The 12,834-nt window shown below is 40.2% G+C and overlaps 1 protein-coding gene across 2 annotated transcripts; it reads right to left on the reverse strand.

The window, feature by feature from the left end:
- Positions 1–49: 49 nt before the first annotated feature.
- samsn1b (SAM domain, SH3 domain and nuclear localisation signals 1b) lies at positions 50–12,542 on the reverse strand. 2 transcript variants are annotated; one of them, XM_055017070.1, is made up of 15 exons: positions 12,405–12,542; positions 10,951–11,082; positions 10,603–10,646; positions 10,459–10,499; positions 10,202–10,282; positions 9,818–9,915; positions 8,143–8,266; positions 7,635–8,044; positions 4,086–4,163; positions 3,831–3,956; positions 1,795–1,927; positions 1,375–1,526; positions 1,027–1,227; positions 763–913; positions 50–431 (listed from the first exon to the last, which is right to left on the reverse strand). In XM_055017070.1, the coding sequence occupies exons 1-15, from the start codon at positions 12,426–12,428 to the stop codon at positions 265–267; spliced, it is 1,962 nt and encodes a 653-aa protein (XP_054873045.1). In that variant the 5' UTR covers positions 12,429–12,542; the 3' UTR covers positions 50–264. The 2 variants fall into 2 exon arrangements, with proteins under 2 accessions (XP_054873045.1, XP_035809374.2); XM_035953481.2 differs by having other exon boundaries at positions 8,131–8,266.
- Positions 12,543–12,834: the final 292 nt, after the last annotated feature.

Here is a 12,834-nt window from a genome sequence, read left to right on the forward strand (position 1 = left end):
ACTCTGTGATGTGAGCTACAGTAATAATGTAACTGTGCTGACAAGAAAACCGATTCATAAAACATTTTATTTCAAGAAACAAACTTTTACAGCTAACAGACACTCATCCAGCTGGAGCTGAAGTGGTAAAAAGCTCAGCGTGTGTGTTCTATTGAACCCCATCAGAAGTTAGACAGTTGCAGCAAATTTAAAAAAAAAACAAAAAAAAAAACAGCCTTTGATTCACAAGTCAAATCAACAGCAGCAGCAGGAATAAAACCAGCATTAGAATGATTCTTTTAAATGAAAGTCTGCCTTCGCCGTGCTGCTGTCGGGGCTGTCGGGTGGCATGTCGCAGCCGGAGTCTCTTGGGCAGTTGTTCATATCTGCCTTCCTGCTCTCACTGGAAGTCTTGGCCTCCCGACAGGCCTCGTTCTCCAACTGACTGACAGCTGTGAAGAAGAGAAGATGGGTCGGTTGAATGTGCTGTCACAGAGTTGAATAGATAAGTAGGAAGTAATCCTTTACAGTTATTCTTCCTGTGCATTAAGGCTGAACTGTCTGCAGTTATGTCCTCATGTATCCGGCTCTATTCTCGGACGTACTCTTTGGGGTTATCCTGTTATCTTTAACCTCTTTAGCTGTGGCCCGGATACCCTCCCATCTTATCTACTGGAGGTGCAATGTCACTTATCCCTTTTCCTGTCTGCATCCAAACATCTCAGCATATTTTTTGTGGTGAAGCTGTCCTCGAATGACCTTGTCCGTGTTTCCATTACTCACAGCCCAGTTGCTGCAAGGAGTCGACGGCGGCGAGCAGACGCTGCCTGTGCTCCGGATTAGTCACATTCAGCTCCATCAGGTGATGCTCCCTCAGCCTCATCAGGTCGTCTACTGTTTGGTAACCGTTCAGCTGCAGAGACGAGGAGTACTCCTGATACAACGAGAGAAAACAACTCCGTTCAGAAGCTGAAGGAACTCCTTGTTGGAGATAGATGATCGTGTTGCTACATGAAATGACTCCAAACACAAATAAGCAGAGCATACCTCTAAACTGAGTCGCTTTAACACTTCATGGACAGTTGATTTATGGCTCACTTCATGGATATGGGTTTCCTGGTGTGTCTTTGAACTCTCTTCTGTTAGTACATCCACATAAATGAACTTGAAATTTCCTGTTCTTCCATTCAGCATGCCTGTCCATATTCCCATGGAGGGCTTGGCGATGATGTCAATGACATCTCCCACCTGAATGAAAGTGTAGTTTAGTTGTGTTACATTTATTTGTCAACTAGTATATACAAAGAAAGTAGTCCGGCTCCAGTATAATATACCTATAGTAATACAGACATACATATTTTATGTAATTTCTATTTATTTTCTGGACTTGTTTACCTTAAGTTTGAGGGATTCAGTGTCATACGGACTTGGCACATAGTCTGTATGGACTCTTGCTCTGCCACACAACTGTCTGGTGTACAATAGATCATCGTCCAGCCTCAGACTGTCTCTGTTACTGGAGCAGTCTGACCCACTGGTGACTCCACCTGGGGAGCAACACACAAACAAGGCTTCAGAAAAGGCCAGGCTAATTAATGTGTTTCATTCTAACTGAGGCATTCACATGTCAGTAACAGGACAGCACAAATTCTAGATAGGGATTTGGTTTTTGGTTTGTCAGCAGCTGGTGCAGCTCAACAAATTAGCACATCTGATGAGGAGTAACAGGATAGTTGAGCTTCCAAGCAAGGATTGCATAATTCATTGAGTGCTGGTGTGAAGAACACACTTGGCTCTGTGCCACAACTTTCTTACTTGAGGAGCTTTGTCCACTGTTGTGACTGTAGAGGCTTTCCAGAGAGTTGCTGGACCGCCTGTGTCCCATAGTCAGCGGCCTTCCTTGGTCAGTTTGTCTCTTCTCTGCTTCATCTTTCCGTATGTCTCTTTTCTGCACAGTAAACACAAGTCACATTTTCACTCTGCAGTATGTGCTTTTGGTCTTTTGCCATCTTCTGTGTGTACCTTCCACTAAGTATTTATGACAAACAAAAAAGAAAGCTAACCAACCAGATAGCTGAGTCAGGACACTAAGCTGTTGTGTTTGATTTCCTCTGTGACGGAGCAGCTCACTATCCCAGTTTATGCTGGGACACGCAGCAAGAAAACACTTAATCCTGCAAGTGTTGCCTTGCTTTTTTTAGCTGACTCCTAGGAGGTGTGTGCTGAGTATAATCCCCAACTACCTGTACTAAGCTTTTAAACTTCCTCTACCTGTACAGGGACTTTCACGCCGTGGACCATATTAACATCAGTCACTAAAATTGCACTGGTATTTGGCTTATGATTTCATTGTGTTCTGAAACTGCTTGGCAGACTTTTCTAAAGTGAGGGATGCTTGAGAATAATTAGGTGTGTGCTATTAGTTTTAATAGTACAAATTAGACAAATGCAAAATGACCCAGCTTACCAAAGCATACACTATGATTCAAAAGTTTGAGGTCACTTAGAAATGCCCTTATTTTTGAAAGAAAATGAGTTTTTTTTTCAATGAAGATTAAAGATTAAAGATTAAATTAATCAGAAATACAGTCTATAGCACATGAATAAAAGTGTGAGTTTTCATGGAACACATGAAATTGTCTGGGTGACCCCAAACTTTTGAACGGTAGCGGATGAAAACAGGACGTTGGCAGGCTCAGAATTCTTAGTATGTTTGACGAAAATGACATATTATAGGTCTCCTGTATTTTGCTAAAATTAGAAGTAATGCTCAAGTGGACAACCAGCCACAAGTACACAGTGATCCTGCACATGGAACACAGTGGATCAGTCACTGCAAAGTCACGTTTCATTATTTAACAGCATGACAAAATTTACAAAACAGGTGCAATTTATGACTCATCTAAGCTTAAGAAATGCTATGTTAACAATAATGTTAATGCCACATTTTCACAATGTTACACAATATTATTTGTCTTTACTTAATGTGATTAATCACAAATCTATCACAAACTTGGTCCACAGAAGCATGAACTCAGTTAATGCAGCTCTTCTATCCTCCTCACTATGGTTCCAGTCTTTTAGATGGACCCTTGTTCTGTTTTTTTCTTCTTGCTTTCATTTCTTCTGTTTCAAATAATTTGCACACAGTAAGGCAGAGTACAGTGGATTATAGTATATTAAAAAAAAAACACCATATTAATATAGTACAGTCTGTTATAGTATATTAAAAAAACACTATATTAATATAGTACAGTCTGTTATAGTATATTAAAAAAAACACCATATTAATATAGAACTTTTGTTTTTGTCTGACAAACAATCAGTGAGGTCAATGATTAAGAACCTATCAGCCTTGAGACTTATTAACAAATTAACTTATTGTTTACTCTCCAAAGTGCTGGTTGGTTTCTGGGTGCCTGGAAAAATAATGAAAGTTACTGAGAGGGTTATCAGTCATCCAAATGTCAGAACGGTGAGCTGGATGATGGAGTGTCATTTTTATATCTTGGGGAAAAAAAGAAGCTAAGGTAGCAGTGAAATGTTTTATATGCTATGGTCATATTGTCGTGTTAGCTTGTGAACCAGGTTGACATATATTGTGGGTTGAGCCTGTCAGTTCTTGCTGTGCTATAACTGCTGAATTCAGCACAGCTCTGTAAAACCTTTTGTGTCAAATGGCAGAATGATAGTTTGATTGATAGTCTGCAGTCAGGGCAGGTGTGAGGCTGACAGCTGTGTCTGCTCGGTAACAGATGTTATTTCATTAGGTGTGAAGTAAAGCAAATTAAGAGTGCCGTGAACCTAAAACTGCCTGTATGTACGTAAGCTTTGTAGGCTGTGTGACATACGATGAGGGCCGTCAGCGTCGTCTCTGGTGAGGCCTTGACATGCTTCTTGTCACTCTGTAATGAGGTCTCCACCTCCCTCCTCTGCAGCCACACTACAGGCAGCTCAATCTTCTGCTCCTGCTTTTGCTTTCACAACAAAACACACAGTAAATAGAGGGATTCACCACAGCTGGCCAGTAAAAACATGATGCACATGTGAGAAAGTGAAATTCCTCGATGGACAAGCTGGCAGATAGAGGTGGTTGACTCTCTTACCGGACAACTTCTGTTATCCTGTGGTTTTATTAAAGACGATTGCTGTCTGAGGGCGTCAAGTCTCCCACATCTGGCCAGCTGTTTGGGTAAAAGAGAGATTAAAATGTGAGTTTTCTGGTGACAGATGGCCGTGTGTGTTCTTCATGTGACCCCACAACACAGACAGTTTGTGTTTATTCCATGTTTGTGACCATGTTGAATTAGGTTAAACCCTGGCAGCCATGCAGTTCCTAGATATATTTCTTTATAATTATTTTTTTGTCACTGGATGCTTGCGCTGATCTAATTGTATTTCATAACAATAATAATTTTGCTCATCTGATGATCTCTAACCTTACATTTTCCTGACATGATAAACTATGTAAGTTTCATTAAATAGTGCAGTGGTCGTCCATTAGCATCAGTTTAGTGGTCTTTCTGAGCTGCTCTCAGAACATCTGTTATACTGACTGTTGGCTCATTTCCAACCGCTGACCGTTAGTGAACTGAGGCCTCACTGTTACACACTGAGTGCTTGAATAAGCAACTGGTAACACCACTGTCCTTAATGCAGAAAGCAAATATACTGGCAATGATTCTATTTGAATTACTGCCAGTATATTAAACCAGCCTGTAAGGCAGAAGTTACTAAAGATGTAACAATATAGGAGGTTAAATAACTAAAATCTCATGCTCTATGTAGGCAGTTCAATCATAATTTCGCTAATATTTCTGTCTAAAAACTGCAATCGTGAATTCTGATGTATTAGGTTAAGTTAAGTTCCAGTCATTAAGTTAACAAAACTGATATATCCAAACCTGAAATAAAGAAAAGAGAGAAGAGAAGAGTCCCTCTAACTGAATGTTGAAGGATAACTTAGGAACTGGACTTATGATTGCTTTTACAGTGTCCATGGAAGTATAGTACATGAAAAGGAGCCAGTGTTGACTGGACTATTGATATTGAATGAGTGGATCATAGTCATAGTCATAGTCTTACTGCTCTGAGCTGATAATTACTCTGCCAAGAAATGCGGCTGAGTTATGTGATGACCGGCGTACATTTGTCTGTCTGTCTGTCTGTCTGTCTGTGCACAACATCACTCAAAAATGGACCAACGGATTTGGATGAAATTTTCAGGGAAGGTCAGAAATGACACAAGGACCAAGTGATTATATTTTGGCAGTGATGTGGCTTATAGTCTGGATCTATGGATTTGTTAAAGATTTCTGTATCATTGTGAGATAGCGGCATAGCGGCACTGTAACTATGACAACATGTGAACACTACATCAGCTGCCTGCTGATGATCATATGATTGAGATCCCACTACAAATGGACCACTGCGGACTAACCAGGACTTATCCGTTGGAAATCAGACAAGGAATAATTGATTAAATTGTGGGGGTGTTTCTGAGTCCCATCAATTCCCACCACCCGCTACATATTTAAGTCACGTGATTCAGTATCCCTACATAATGTACACATGCATAACACACACCTGTGCTCAGCGCAAGGTCATTTTGTTTGTGGGTACATCTATATTTAATGGCCACATTCTATGTTGCCATGATTTCTGATCATCAATAACTAATAAAAAAATGCTGCATTTCTAAATAAAAAAAAGTGCTGCATTTCTGACAATGCCAGATGGGGGAATGAACAGCCTTGGTGGGGTACTGCGCTCTCTGAGTGTTCTACTAATTGCTGTATGTGACTGCTTTATAAATGTGGACATCACTGTAAACATCCCAAGTGGCAACCTCAGAGGCTGCAAAATAAAGCTAGTGCTGTAGAGCCAAAAAGGCAGTTCCTTGAATGGCCACTTGAGACTGGTTCCAAAAGAAAGTGAGTCTCCGTGGGCCCCAATGTTAAAATGTCTACCTTTAAAGCAGAAATAAACATGTTTACTCCTGGTAAAAAAAAATGATTTTGGTGTCTAGAACTAATTTATTTGTTTGTGACAACTGAATTTTTATATTACTTACACATATAAGTAGTATTAAGGCTTAACGCTTAAAGTTGCATAATTAAGTGTGTGGCCACTCTGAATGATGAGTGGGTCACAGCACAGTTTATGACACAGAGCTCCACCCATGCTATTTGCAAATTTTTTGGTTAGCCTTGAGTTCTTCCTTAGTTAGAGGACTCAGACACTGCCACACTGAGCTTCAAAACTGCTGTTCAGGAGACACCACTGCAGGTATGTCCAACTTCCAGTTTTATATACAATCAAAGCACCATCCCTGATCGCTCATAAAAGAGCATCCGCTATCAACATTTGCTGTTGAAGTGAGAGACAGTTGAGTGTGTCTTGTGTGGAGCTGAGGGATGCTGTAGAGACACCTGCAGCAATCTAAAACCAAAGACCACACATAAAGTAGGATGCCATGGAAAACATGAAATTGCCTGGGCGACCCCAAACTTTTGAACGGTAGTGTATAAATAATACATGTAAAGGAGTTTAGGGTGAAACTGTGTATGAGCCAGTTTCAGCATGTGTCCACACCATCACAGTCTCAGCTAGTCTCACAAAATCTGCCTTGTTTTTACCTTATTGTACGGATATTATTACACAGCAGTTTGTGAAGCATTAGTGGTGCTAACAGAGGCTGAAAATGAACGCAAGCTGTAAAAACTAGTTTAAAATGCTATAAAAGCAATAAAGAAAAACAAGTATTAGCTGGAAATTTCAATTACACTTCAGTTAGTCTAAATGTTCCCTAAAGAGCTCTGTGGTGCAGTTAGAAAGTCAAGCCCTGCAAAGCACAGTTTAATGATACTTTGGAGATCTGGGAGCCATCTGCAGACAAACTGCAACAGAGGGAGCGACACACTGCAGCCTTAACACTGGTTTCTACTGGACTGTGGCTTAAATCAGACTAAGCTATTCATAGATCAAATGTGTCAGAGTTCAACAGCATTTAAGACATGACAGAAAATACAGTTAACACACGTGAGCTGCTGAGGAAGGCTGGTTCTCTCAGTTCTACAAAAAATAAACAGAGAGGGGCTCTGCTCTTACTGCTTTTTTCACGGACGGAGAAAAGGTTGATGGATGAATAACTTCCATCAGTTTTCAATACAGCCAAAGAAAACAACATTTAAAAGAACATTTCACAGTCTGTTAAACACAAAACTAGAGCCATCTGCTGGTTGGCTCAGCAGAAAGACTGGAAGTGAAGAAACAGCCAGCCTGATTCTCAACATGTTATATCAAGTAGGCTCTCTAATCCAGACCATAAAGCTGCATATTTTATGGATTAAATCAACAAAATGTAATACCAAATAATTCTAAAATTAATTAAACTTTAGAGATGACAAATGTAAATGATGTTGCTTTATTTTTGCCAAATAGATAAGAGCATGGAAGCCATCAGTGTTCCCATCTGACTATCTTTCAGGAAATGAAAAGCAAATTCCCCAGGATGTAGATGTTCCCCAACATGCAGCATATTTTAGTTGTAAAACTTCCTCTGACAACACTATTGGTTTAGTGAGTTGGTTAGAAGCTATTGATGCGCTTTCACTCCCTGAGGGTGATAAAAACCAGAGTATTGTGTATCTTACTGGGTTCTGTGAGAGGTGCAGGTCTGTGATGGAGCGGATCATTTGTGGGGGAGACAGATTCGACTGTTTGCTGTCCAGTTCCTGTATCAGACTCTCAAAACGATCCCATTCTGCGTTCCGGGGCAGCGACATGGTGCCACTGCAGGCCCACAGCTCGTGTCTGGGTCGGTGGCAGGTGTGGTCGAATGGACTCCAGGGCTGTGGACACTCAAATGGGCTCCACATATCAATTCCATGCTGTGGACTCCAAGCCCCTTCCTCCTGGGGGTCTTCATGAGGAACTCTGGCCTGTTGATGCAGGAGCTGCTGTGGCGATGCAGCAGTTTTAGAGGACTTCTTCTCTGTCCTCCTGCGCAGGGCGATGCAGGTTAGCGCTGGTTTGTTGTTGCTCACCACTTCTGCCAAATGATCTGAAGAAGAGCAGAAAACTCCTTGTATCAACTGATTCTGCACAGTTTCTTGGGCAAACTGAGAAACATAAACCACAATAACTCACTGTTAGTCTCACATGCGCTCTTCTCTTTTCTAGATCCAGTCTGATGTGTCTTCTTTGCTTGGACCAAATTCTGTAACTTCTTTAGTCTTCCTGTAGCCTGTACTGGTTCTGCTGTGTCTGCTGTTGTTTCACTGGCCTAAAAACAGAACCAAGGGATGCATTCAGAGCCAAACAAGATAATTAGATAGGAGTATAGATAGCAGTAAAACGCTGACAGAAACTACAATGTCTACTTTTCTTTTTCTATCTACATTTTGCTGATAATACTTACACTACCATTCAAAAGTTTTCATGTTTTCCATGAAAACTCGCACTATAATATGTCATTTTCATAAAACATACCAAGAATTCAGAGCCTGCCAACGTCCTTTTTTCATCCACTACCTTTCAAAAGTTTGGGGTCACCCAGACAATTTCACGTTTTCCATGAAAGCGCACACTTTTATTCATGTGCTAACATAACTGCACAAAGGTTTTCTAATCATCAATTAGCCTTTCAACACTATTAGCTAACACAATGTAGCATTAGAACACAGGAGTGATGGTTGCTGGAAATGTTCCTCTGTACCTCTATGTAGATATTCCATTAATAATCAGCCATTTCCAGCTAGAATAGTCATTTACCACATTAACAATGTCTAGACTGTATTTCTGATTAATTTAAAGTTATCTTTATTGAAAAAACTGTTATTCTTTCAAAAATAAGGACATTTCTAAGTGACTCCAAACTTTTGAAAGGTAGTGCATATGCTTTTATCTCAACAGGTTTTTAAATGTAATACTTTTACTTGTAGTGGAGTATTTTCAGAGTTTAATAATACCGGTAACTAAAGTAAGTAAGCAATCTAAATCATTTTTCCACCACTGCTTAAATCATGTACCATGTAAGCTGACGACAGGGCTAATCCTTTTAAAACCTGCTGTTTTCTCTAAACAACCATGATTTCAAACAGTCTCTTCATACAGATGCTGGTCAATCATTTGTTGTTGTCCTTTTGTGATTTCTCTGCTACAGTTTCAGTTTTTGGCATGGAATGCAGGAAAATCCAGTGTTAAAGAATACATAGAAAACATAAATAAATGTGATTTATATGTATAAAACAAAGTGGACAATATATCAGACTCAGATGTTTTCTTCAGTGTTTACTTTTCAACTGTCAACCTTTGTCCAAACCACACAAACCTAGTGAGCTGAAGCATTAGTCAGATTTCTGTACTCACACATGAGCTGATAAAATGTATTTTCTTCTAAAAGCCCCTCACATGACACCGGACACTTTTACCATGATTTCATCTAGTTTTCTCCAGTTACATAAGCAGAGCGTGGATGGTGAGCAAAGATAAACAGTCATTTCCCTCACGTGCACTGCCATGTGCACAAGCGTCCAGGTAGTGCAGGTGTCTGCGTGCCTCTGTGGCACTCACTGCCATGTGGGTAAAGGATTACAAAACCCTACACTCTGCCATCTGCACAGCTTTGCAAATCATTATCATTTGTGATGCTAAAGTGATTCTGCCCACTTGTGAGTGACACGGAATATGAAAAAAGTTCAGTATTATCCACCACGTTGCTCTGTTTGCACTGGCTGTAATCCAGCTGTGATCCTAATTTGAGAATATAGAGTTATATCTATCTTGGATAATGTGTTAATTAAAGACCTGTAAGGTGACAGTAATGTGGTTTTACCTCAGCCGGTGGATCCGACTGTGTCCTGTCAGAACTCAGTTCCTTTACTTTGTCGTCTCTTGTCTGCTTGCTGCTCTGACTGGGAGCTTTACACGTCTCTGTAGGATCAATTCACACATGGGATGAGGCTTTAATTCTCCTTCATTCATATAGTGTGAAACATACAAATCAAAAATACAGTTTGTGTTTAACTTAGACATGGGTTAATGACAACACCTTCTTTTATTGTTCTATACCAGTTTATGGCATCATAACAAACACTCTGATAAATTCTTTCTTTTCTAAGTTGTCATTAACTGTTTCTGAAACCTAAAGTCAAACCTCAGTGGACTGTGGTTACAGCGTAAGCGTTTCGGTTTTGCTCATGTGGGTGTATTTCTTTACCTCTGCTCTGGACTTTCTTTTGGTAAAATAGGTCCTTCTTGTCACCAGATGACATCCAGCAAGTATGATTAATGTCTCTTTCTGCAACAGACAGAGTGGAGGGAGAAGAAGGTGCTAAGCTGTCATATTGTAGCTGTACAGACAGATGTTCAACATGGAACATAAGATCAAGATCAGCAGTGTGAGCCTCTAGTTGCTACTGTGTCAGATGGAGTCAGAAATACGACTATCTGTGTCTGTGATCGCTTTATACCAACCTAATATTTCATTATCCAAGGCTGATGTTGGCACACATGATCTAAAATGAGAAATGATGATGTTCATTTTTATTTCCTACTGCAAAGGTAGATTAAAACAAACCCAAAAATATGTTTGAGAAATGACCAATGAAACACACTTACCTTCTGTTGTCCCTTTTTAATTTTGTGGCACTCTGAGGTCGGTTCTTGGCAAACAAAGACAGAAACAACTTTTATCAAACAAATAAGGAAGAAATACATACAGCATTAACTTGGAGCCCTTTGGCAGCTGATGAACTTTGCATTTGTTCTAACTAGTATGTAGGCTTCTGCACTGACTGCTGGCAGTCTGTATATGTGATCAGTGGCTTTGCAGGATCTAAAAACACACAGTGTTGGTGGTTTTAGGTGAAGATGCCTGATCAACCACAGTCTGAAAGCATTCTTCTGCATTCAGCATCATTGTTTTATAAGGTCTAGGTGTGAATGTCTTACAGATAGTAAACTTACAGAGTTTATGGATGGATCTGAGCCCCTCCACTCAGCTTTGCGCCTCAGAAGAGCAGGGCTGCACTGGTACTTGGACACTTCCTTCAGTGTTTGGCTGTACGCTGGTTCATAAATGCTGTCTGTGGAACCCTCCTGAGGAAATAAAGCAATCAGCCTGCATGTTGTAGAACGTTCAGAATAAATACATCATGGTAGAATCATCCATCAGTCATCAGTTCTACCACACAATCAACACCATGCCTCTGAACTCAGCAGTTTGACATCTCCATTGTAATTCTGCATGTAAAGTGTGTTATTTAAGTATGTACAATCAATATCTATCATATTTTTGTGCTTCATTTTCCCTGTCCAAGAATTGTACATGTAAGCAGTTTGCCATGATCACATTGATTTGTTCAAAGTATTTGACCATGTGAAAAGAAAAGCTGGATGATTTTCTGCAATGTGGAAAAAACTATTTAAAAAAAAAATAAAAATAAAAAAAAACTGGATGAGCACCTGAGGCCAAAAAGAGACAATCCACCTAATTCATGTGATGTAATAAATATGTATTTGGGAGATTCAGCCAACATTCTGCAAGAAAAGCATTTCACATTCGTACTCTGCATCTTGTCTTGAAACATGCTTTGTATCTACTGCTGACCACGTTTCAAACTGCATCATACAGTTTTTCAGTTTTAACTCATGGGAATCAGTTATGTAACCACTGGCATAAATCTGTCACAGTTTGTTCAGGTAGAGCAGAACATCTCCAAAGTTATTATGGTTCTGAGTTCATGAAGCCGATGACACGTTTTACAGTTAGTACTGCTAAATTTAACCTGACACTGAGTGGAAGAGGAGTCAGAGTGCAGTTACCACTATAAGCTGTGGTTCTCATGCTTTTCTCTCTTGCACATAGTTTGGCAATAACCGAGAATTATTACTACAGTGCACTGCAGCTACTAGCGTGTTGACATGACAAATATTTAATTCTACACACTAAACTGGTATTAATCTTATAAGTTTTTTCCCCTATTTTACTAGTCAACGTGAACACCAAGAAGCACATTCATCTTTTCTTATTGAACATCTAAACTAAGTTAATAGTACAGTTCTGAAATTGCAGAGAAGCACACCACGTTAACAGAATTATTTACAATTATCTAATCATTAATTACACTAATATGGTGAGATTTACATTTCCAGTTGTAGGAACAATGCTCAAGGACAGCAAAGGAAGACTGACTCTAAGGAAGCAAATGAATCTTAGACAGAAAGTTGTTTGTAGTTTTGTCTCGTCCTCCAGAGAGCCCATTTCAGATCCTTGTCAACAACAATAACATCAGCAGTGTCTCCCACCGCCGTACTCTGAGTTCCCTCTGCTTACCAGCTCTTTTCAGGCTGCAGTGACTGAACAAGTCCTTCTAACAGACTAACTTAGAATTTACAGCAGTTCAGAAGATGAATCTTACCAGTGTGAAGCAGAACAGGTTCATGGTTAACAGTCTTCGCCGCAAACAATGGAACCAAATGGAGACAAGCTGCGCGCTGTGGCCTCTGGGACGCACAAACACACTTTCACACACCACCCACCCTCCCACTCAAACACACACACACACACACACACAGATGCACTCTAATGGGGTGCGTTAGTGATGCAAAGGCTCACGCAGCCCCCATGCTGCCTCCAGTCCAATGGCCTAATCCCAGTTTCAAATCCCTCACTTAATCCAATAGATGCGGTGAGCCATTGGTGTCCAACACTGGGCTCAGAAAGAGTCAAGCCACCAAGCCAACAAGACAATAAACAACACAGGCTGGCTTTGTTTGGCATGTGTCTGAAATGATTATGATGATAACCTAATGGGGGTTAAGTAATCACTAGGAGAGGTTAAACGTCCA

The sequence above is a fragment of the Amphiprion ocellaris genome, chromosome 14 (assembly GCF_022539595.1).
Source record: "Amphiprion ocellaris isolate individual 3 ecotype Okinawa chromosome 14, ASM2253959v1, whole genome shotgun sequence".
NCBI classification, from domain to species: Eukaryota; Metazoa; Chordata; class Actinopteri; family Pomacentridae; genus Amphiprion; species Amphiprion ocellaris.